Source organism: Doryrhamphus excisus, chromosome 16 (assembly GCF_030265055.1).
Source record: "Doryrhamphus excisus isolate RoL2022-K1 chromosome 16, RoL_Dexc_1.0, whole genome shotgun sequence".
NCBI lineage: Eukaryota > Metazoa > Chordata > Actinopteri > Syngnathiformes > Syngnathidae > Doryrhamphus > Doryrhamphus excisus.
This window is the reverse complement of record NC_080481.1, coordinates 1,824,211-1,832,722: the sequence shown is the minus strand read 5'-3', so window position 1 is coordinate 1,832,722 and position 8,512 is coordinate 1,824,211. Positions and strand designations below refer to the sequence as shown.

At 45.3% G+C, this 8,512-nt stretch overlaps 2 protein-coding genes across 2 annotated transcripts in view; one reads left to right on the top strand and one right to left on the bottom strand.

Moving 5' to 3' along the window:
* The first annotated feature begins 101 nt into the window (after window positions 1-101).
* LOC131104934 (rhodopsin-like) lies at window positions 102-6,972 on the top strand. The gene is made up of 5 exons (XM_058052639.1): window positions 102-696; window positions 778-946; window positions 3,213-3,378; window positions 3,790-4,029; window positions 4,104-6,972. Exons 1-5 carry the CDS (start codon window positions 336-338, stop codon window positions 4,236-4,238), a joined length of 1,071 nt encoding a protein of 356 aa, XP_057908622.1. The 5' UTR covers window positions 102-335; the 3' UTR covers window positions 4,239-6,972.
* plxnd1 (plexin D1) overlaps window positions 6,249-8,512 on the bottom strand; it is a 101,533-nt gene continuing 99,269 nt past the window's right edge. The window contains exon 36 of the mRNA XM_058052627.1: window positions 6,249-7,839. Coding sequence (XP_057908610.1) covers window positions 7,723-7,839 — 117 coding nt within the window. The 3' untranslated portion in view covers window positions 6,249-7,722. The remainder of the gene's footprint in view (window positions 7,840-8,512) is intronic.

Below are 8,512 nucleotides of genomic sequence, written 5' to 3'. Positions count from 1 at the left end.
TTAATACATTGATACATACAGTGCACGCTAATGAAAGCTTGGCATGAAACGTGCATTTTAATAGCGCTTTTCTAATGTTTTAAGTGTATGTGAGAGTAATGATTGTGATTGTGACCTCTGACCTTGAAAAGGTCACGTTCTTTCCCGTAGAGAGTTGAGAGGCCAGGCTTGAGAGTGTCTTAATTCCACCTCTGATAACGCTATCCCTAATCCGTCTGGCCAGTTAAAAGGTGCACGTCAGGGGGGGCTGCAAAGCGCATCTTCAACTCAACCCTTGAAGGACAAGCAAAGAGGCACTCCTATTCCGATTTACTCCCGAGTACTCCCGAGCAGCCATGAACGGCACCGAAGGACCCAACTTTTACATCCCCATGTCCAACAAGACTGGCGTGGTCCGGAGTCCCTTCGAATACCCTCAGTACTACCTGGCAGAGCCTTGGAAGTTCTCTCTGGTGGCCGCCTACATGTTGTTCCTGATCGTCACTGCGTTCCCCATCAACTTCCTCACGCTCTACGTCACCGTGCATCACAAGAAGCTGAGGAACCCTTTGAACTATGTGCTGCTCAATCTGGCCGTGGCTGACCTCTTCATGGTGGTCGGAGGCTTCACCGTCACGCTCTACACGGCCCTGCACGGATATTTCAGCTTGGGTGTGACCGGCTGCAACATCGAGGGTTTCTTTGCTACTTTAGGAGGTAAGCGGGGGAGACGGGAATGTGTTGATGTTTTTTTTTTTTTTTTTCATGAAACGGGTTTGAACTATTTGCTGTTCATAGGAGAGATTGCACTCTGGTCTCTGGTGGTTTTGGCAATCGAGCGCTACGTCGTGGTGTGTAAGCCAATGTCCAACTTCCGCTTTGGAGAAAAACACGCCATCGCCGGGCTGGGATTGACATGGATCATGGCTCTGACCTGTGCTGCGCCACCCCTGCTTGGATGGTCACGGTAACCGGAAAAACTTTACGATACCGTTCCCCCCCCCAGGGTGCTGTGATTAGCTTAAGTCTTGATTAAGACTAGTAAATGAAACATGAATTGAGGTCCAATTCAAAAGGTCCCGTAAATTAAACCTGCTGTATATGGACACTAATCTTCAACGTAACACATTCATGAACACTACATTACAGTACTACATTGTTGCTAGCTCATAATAATACTATATGATAGTACTACATGTCATACTCTGGACCGTGCTGCAATTTTAGCATGGAGTTATCTCACCTTGTGGACCTTACTCCTGGAATACTGAGTTTAATAGTGGAAACAATACGGTGTATAGCATGAAATTCACAACAAGTGTGCCAGATTCAGACCAAAAGTCAAGATAATTTGACGACAAAAAATGGCAGCGCTTTAAATATTACACCCTGTCTGTATATACAGTAAACCTTGGATATATCGGACTCGGATATATCGGAAATTCGCTCACAACAGACAGCTAAAAAAGAACCAATTTTTCCGTAATGCATTTCCAATAAAAATTCATTGCATATATCGGATTTTTTATAACGGATTTCGCCTATTTCGGACAAAATCTCCAGTCCCGTTCCAATGCATTTCCATGAAATTTCCCTGGCATATATCGGATGGCCGCATCGTTATGCTAATCTTGTTGATGTCACTGGCTATTGTCTTTCTCCTGGCTCCAGATTTAGGACAAATATAAAAGTGAGTGACGTCAATAATACTAGCACAGCAGTGAATGAGATCTTAACCTCACTATTGGAAATAACGTAGGCCTGACGGGCGTAACAGGGCCTAGCTTAATTAACTATTTGTTATGCTCAGAGTCCAATAAAGTTAAATTCTCATTACCTTACGTCTCTTTTCATTGCCCAGTCCAGGTACATTGGAAACATAGTCAAGGAAGTGCCTTTTATAACGGATAAAATCCGATTTACGCATATACCGGATATAAATCCGATATATGCGTAAAACGGACATTTTCCGGTATACGCATATAACGGATTTTGCTTATATCGGACAAAACCAGTGGGAACAATTGAATCCGATATATCCGAAGTTTACTGTAATAACACTTCAAAGACAGTCAGAAGTGATTTTTTTCATTTTAACGACAGAAAAGCATGCTGCAAAATGCATAAGCCGCCCATTTCCCCACCTGCACTCTTTTCCGGGTTACACATTTTATTCAAGAATTGCAATGTTTTTGTATTGATATAAAATAGTGTAAGTGTTGTTGATCAATAATCACTTTATTGAAACAAACAACCGTAGTCGGAGAGCTGCAGATATCTGATCGGAAAGTAGAAATTTCAAGCAGGAAAAAAACGTTAACATTAAAAAATTTGCCTCACTTTGATGTAAAGTTTTAAAAAAAACATTCACCAGCTGTCGTGTGCATTTTGGTTAAAAGGTAATGATGCGACCTAAAGTAGAATTTGAGTTTGACACCCCTGCGCTGTGGGAATACCACTTACTTCATTCGGTTTACGCCTATTGCCGTCATGTAATAAATGATGATTACCTTTCCTCGTAGAAGAAAACAACATTCAGTAGTACAGTAAACCTCGGATATATCGGATTCAATTGTTCCCACTGGCTTTGTCCGATATAAGCGCAATCCGTTATATGCGTATACCGGAAAATGTCCGTTTTACGCATATATCGGATTTATATCCGGTATATGCGTAAATGGGATTTTATCCGTTATAAAAAGGCACTTCCTTGACTATGTTTCCAATGTACCTGGACGCGCAGGCAACGCTGCAAACGCTGCAAATGACGTCGTATAGCGGCCTGTCACGATTCGGCGAATCGGAGCGCCACGATGCGGCCATCCGATATATGCCAGGGAAATTTAATGGAAATGCATTGGAACGGGACTGGAGATTTTGTCCGAAATAGGCGAAATCCGTTATAAAAAATCCGATATATGCAATGAATTTTTATTGGAAATGCATTACAGAAAAATCGGTTCTTTTTTTATCTGTCCGTTGTGAGCGAATTTCCGATATATCCGAGTCCGATATATCCGAGGTTTACTGTACTATATTTACTCTACTGTATTCACACCTTTTTTCATGGGATTTAACTCATAATTGTGAAAAATATAGCAATTTTTCTGTTCAACCGCTATTGGTAACATATGCTAGACGCTAGTGTGTGTTATATTTTTTTTGGTTCGGGAAAAAAAAAAAAAGTAATTTATTTCCTGAATGATTGTTAACCGTACACTGTGTACTTTCAGGTACATCCCAGAGGGAATGCAGTGTTCCTGCGGCATTGACTACTACACACCCAAACCCGAGTTCAACAACACCTCGTTTGTCATCTATATGTTTGTCCTGCATTTCTGCATCCCGCTCGTTGTCATTTTCTTCTGCTATGGTCGCCTGCTCTGCACCGTGCGAGCGGTACGATTCCCCCCCTGCAACATTCATAATGTGACACCTTCCCTATCGATGGAGGGTTTTTTTTTTTTTTTTTTCTTATCGGTCCACACCCTTAGTAAAAGGGAGGCGAGGAGCATCACATCACATCACAGTGCCACTGGAGATGAGAAGGATTTAATGGCTCAAGGACACTTCAGGAGAGCAAATCATTGCCAGCAAGGCAGCTCGGAGCCAAGTTGTCCACTACCTCACCGCGTCATCCTGATGAATAATAACCAGGAGCATTAATAATTCATTTAGTCACCGTCAATGACTTATGTTCCACATGAAACGGCAGGACGAAGCACGCGGCTTCCTGTTCCCGCTCCGTGCTTTGGTTCTTCCATGTGAATCACACGTTTTGTTTCTTGACTGTTGCGTATGTGTGGGCAGGCTGCAGCTCAACAGCAGGAGTCTGAAACCACCCAGCGAGCCGAGAGAGAGGTGACTCGCATGGTCATCGTCATGGTGATCTCCTTCCTGGTGTGCTGGGTGCCGTACGCCAGCGTCGCTTGGTACATCTTCGCCAACCAGGGAGTCGCCTTTGGAGCGGTGTTCATGACGGCGCCGGCGTTCTTCGCTAAGAGTTCCGCCCTTTACAACCCGGTCATCTACATCCTGTTTAATAAGCAGGTGTGCGGGGGGGGGGAAAGATGTGGATGGCTTGTATACAAATATTATTTCATAATTTTATTTTCATATTTCAGTTCCGAAACTGCATGATCACCACTGTGTGCTGCGGTAAGAACCCGTTTGCAGATGACGACGCCGCCGCCGCCACCAGCGTGGTTTCCAAAACCCAGACTTCATCCATGGCCTCCAGTCAGGTGGCCCCCGCCTAACCCTTTCTAACCCCCTCCTTCCTCTCCCCCCCCTCTCCTCGCTGTCCCATCTGTTCCACTTTGGGAGCCACCAACACCTAGCAGCAAACATCATGGTTTTCTTCTTCTTTGGCCAACCTTCTCCACTTACCTCTGCATGTGTTGGCAACCCCCCCACTCCCCACCCCAACCACCCACCCACTCACCCTGCAGGTGTGCACATTCAAGCCTTCTCAAGTGTCTCAAATCTATCAAGCGCCACAAAGCTGCATGCCATTAGCCGTCATGTATCAAGAGTTGAGAACGGTAACTAATAAAGTAGTAGTAGTAGTAGTAGTACAAAATCAGTAGTATCTAACAGTAGATACAGTAAACCTCGGATATATCGGATTCAATTGTTCCCACTGGTTTTGTCCGATATAAGCGAAATCCGTTATATGCGTATACCGGAAAATGTCCGTTTTACGCATATATGGGATTTATATCCGGTATATGCGTAAATGGGATTTTATCCGTTATAAAAAGGCACTTCCTTGACTATGTTTCCAATGTACCTGGACGCGCAGGCAACGCTGCAAACGCTGCAAATGACGTCGTATAGCGGCCTGTCACGATTCGGCGAATCGGAGCGCCACAATGCGATATATCCGATATATGCGAGGGAAATTTAATGGAAATGCATTGGAACGGGACTGGAGATTTTGTCCGAAATAGGCGAAATCCGTTATAAAAAATCCGATATATGCATTCATTCATTCATTCATTTTCTACCACTTTTTCCTCACGAGGGTCGCGGGGGGTGCTGGAGCCTATCCCAGCTGTCTTCGGGCGAGAGGCGGGGTACACCCTGGACTGATCGCCAGCCAATCACAGGGCACATATAGACAAACAACCATTCACACTCACATTCATACCTATGGACAATTTGGAGTCGCTAATTAACCTAGCATGTTTTTGGAATGTGGGAGGAAACCGGAGTACCCGGAGAAAACCCACGCATGCACGGGGAGAACATGCAAACTCCACACAGAGATGGCCGAGGGTGGAATTGAACCCTGGTCTCCTAGCTGTGAGGTCTGCGCACTAACTACTAGACCACCGTGCCGCCCGATATATGCAATGAATTTTTATTGGAAATGCATTACAGAAAAATCGGTTCTTTTTTATCTGTCCGTTGTGAGCGAATTTCCGATATATCCGAGTCCGATATATCCGAGGTTTACTGTACTATATTTACTCTACTGTATTCACACCTTTATATCAGTTGAAGGTGTGTTTTTCGGACTTCTCAGGGGAATTCTTCTTGCACGGTACATTTTAAAGCATCAACTCAAAGATGAACCAGAATTCATTGATATCATTCAACTACGCTAAACTTCCCGCCCGTCCATTTTCTATACCACTTGTCCTAAGTTAAGTCCAAAAGTATCCATACAACAGTCACATGATGAACTACAGTGCTTCTTAAATGACACAAGGAAGTGGCAAACGATTTTAGACGTTGGGCTCTAATTTAGAGGCGGAGCACGGCGCAGTCCACAAAGTGGTCATTTGGTTCATTTGCGCGCGGACCTCACAGCTAGGAGACCAGGGTTCAATTCCACCCTCGGCCATCTCTGTGTGGAGTTTGCATGTTCTCCTCGTGCATGCGTGGGTTTTTTCCGGTTACTCCGGTTTCCTCCCACATTCCAAAAACATGCTAGGTTAATTAGCGACTCCAAATTGTCCATAGGTATGAATGTGAGTCAGCTAGGAGACCAGGGTTCAATTCCCACCCTCGGCACATCTCTGTGTGGAGTTTGCATGTTCTCCCCGTGCATGCGTGGGTTTTCTCCGGGTACTCCGGTTTCCTCCCACATTCCAAAAACATGCTAGGTTAATTGGCGACTCCAAATTGTCCATAGGTATGAATGTGAGTGTGAATGGTTGTTTGTCTATATGTGCCCTGTGATTGGCTGGCGACCAGTCTCGCCTGAAGACAGCTGGGATAGGCTCCAGCACAACCCCCGCGACCCTCGTGAGGAAAAGCGGTAGAAAATGAATGAATAAATGAATTTGTTGCCTCACTATAGACACCCCTGAAGTTAACGTTCCTGTAAGAGAAATCTGGGAGGCAGACATTGTGGATGCCAGACATCATGAATGCTGAAAGGGCAGTTTCCCAGCATGCATTGGAGGAAATGACAGGTTACCTTTTTAAAAGCCAGTGCATTGCAAAAATATCGTCATTACGTTACTCCCCAAATGTTCACTTTGACTTCACAGAGAGCCCTTGCTATGGCAACGAAATCAACATGCATGTATGTTCAAATTAAACCTTCAATTTTAGCTTCCACTAAGCATTCCCTCAACACATTATAGAGATCTTGTTTAGTTCCTCTTGTCTTACTGGGGGGTGAAGGTGAAGGTGAGGCGTATACTGACTGGGAGGTGAACATAACATAAGCAGATGGACCTGAATTCATCTCGGTGTGGGGGGGGGTAACTGGATGCTGATCAAAGAAATATGGACATGATACTTTGGTGCACTGGGGAACGGTTCAACACCTTGCAGACTTTGTTCAATGTCTTGCAAATAATAATAAAAAAAAAAAAAAAATCTCAACTCAATGTCTGTCTAGCCTTCCTTTTACTTTACTTTTTCATTTTACGAGGCAATCTAAAAACGTTCCAGATGCCGACTGGCTTTTTTTTTTTAGAGTCGAGCCAAGCGTTGATGGTTATCAAATGTTGCAACATTTCACCAGAAGATATTTAGTCGAATAAACTACGTCATGGTCAAGAACGCAATAAACTCCTAAATACTGTTATTTATTTCACCAGGACTGACAAATCATTTGGCATCACAATACAGTCATAGGAGACACTTGTCATAATATTTGAGATCAACATGTGATATTTCCCTCTAGTTTGGTCGCAATGATTGATCTACCGGCGCCTGGATCACTTCCATACTGTCGTTGCAGCTCTTCCCAGTGAGCCGCTTGACTTTTTAGGCCATCAAGCCCTCATCCGCCCGCCGCAAAGCACATTGGGACGGAATGTTCAAAGCACCGACGGTGGTGAGTGACACCTGAGAAGGCTTTAGCGAGACAAAGGAGGATGTTGTCAACCATCCTTTTTCCTCCAGACGGACAGGCCACTCAAAAAGCATTACGACACCTCTATAAATATTGCTATGGACATTATTATACAATACAGTGCATCATTGGCTCGTTCCCTTGAGGACAGGGTTCAGTGCGTGAAGACGGACAACCACCAGGGCTTTAGGTCCAACTAACTGTACAGACATCCGGGAAAAAAAAAAGCCTCGTCTCCGCACTTCCCTTTAAAGCATCGCTGAGCCAGATTGAAATGACCCTGCATTTCCACCTCACAAATGCAATATGTTTCACGCTTGGGGGGGGGGGGTTAAAGGCTAATTCCGTGGTGTCTGACTTCCATGGGCAGGAATGAGCAAGGCAGCAGGAGAAAAGAGGCGACGGAGACTCAGAGGAGAGAGGACTCAGGCTTCGCTGCAGCATTCGTAGATGTTGTCCTCCACCAGCGCGATGACTTGCTCGAACTTGTGGTGCAGCTGCGTGCGACGTGCGGTGGGGTTGGACTCCAGGGCGTTCACCACCTGGACAACGCAGAGGGTAACAAAAGCGGACTTTTTTTTGAGTGGCTGCGATGCGTTCGTGTACTCAAGAGGAGAGTGAGGTACTTCAGCCGCCTCTCCTGCCTTCACGCATTGCCTCCGCACAACAAAGAGCCCTTCACATATTTACAAAACCAACATCTGCTGAGTTTGTCACGCCTGGTGGTCTCCATAGTCGCTGGGATGTCTAGAGCTCTTAGCATCAGCCTGCGAAGTCAACTGAACTGGGGCGAGAGAATAGGCAATCAGAGGCCATTCACTAAGTGCTGTGCGACTTGCAGGCTCAGCCCCTAGCTTGAGTCTGTAGCGCAGAGAGAGAGCGGCTAGATGTCATTGTCACGAGGTGAGGTCCTTGAAGGCGATGACTCGGCGATGACTTGCATGAATCGACGCAACAAGAGCTTGAATGCGGGCGCCTTACGGTGTCACGATAACATGTGAAGGTATTTGCTCAATTTTGCTAGCTAAAGATGAAGGCTAAAACAAACACATGAAACTTATACACGCATCCACACAAAAAAAGGACTAACGTGACAACTGACGAGTACGCATACGACAGCTTGCTTTGCTACAAAGGAAAAACAGGATGTTCTTGATGCGGTTCAAGCAAGGGCGGTGGCGAAAGCTGATTGGTCCAGGACTCCAGCCTCTTACA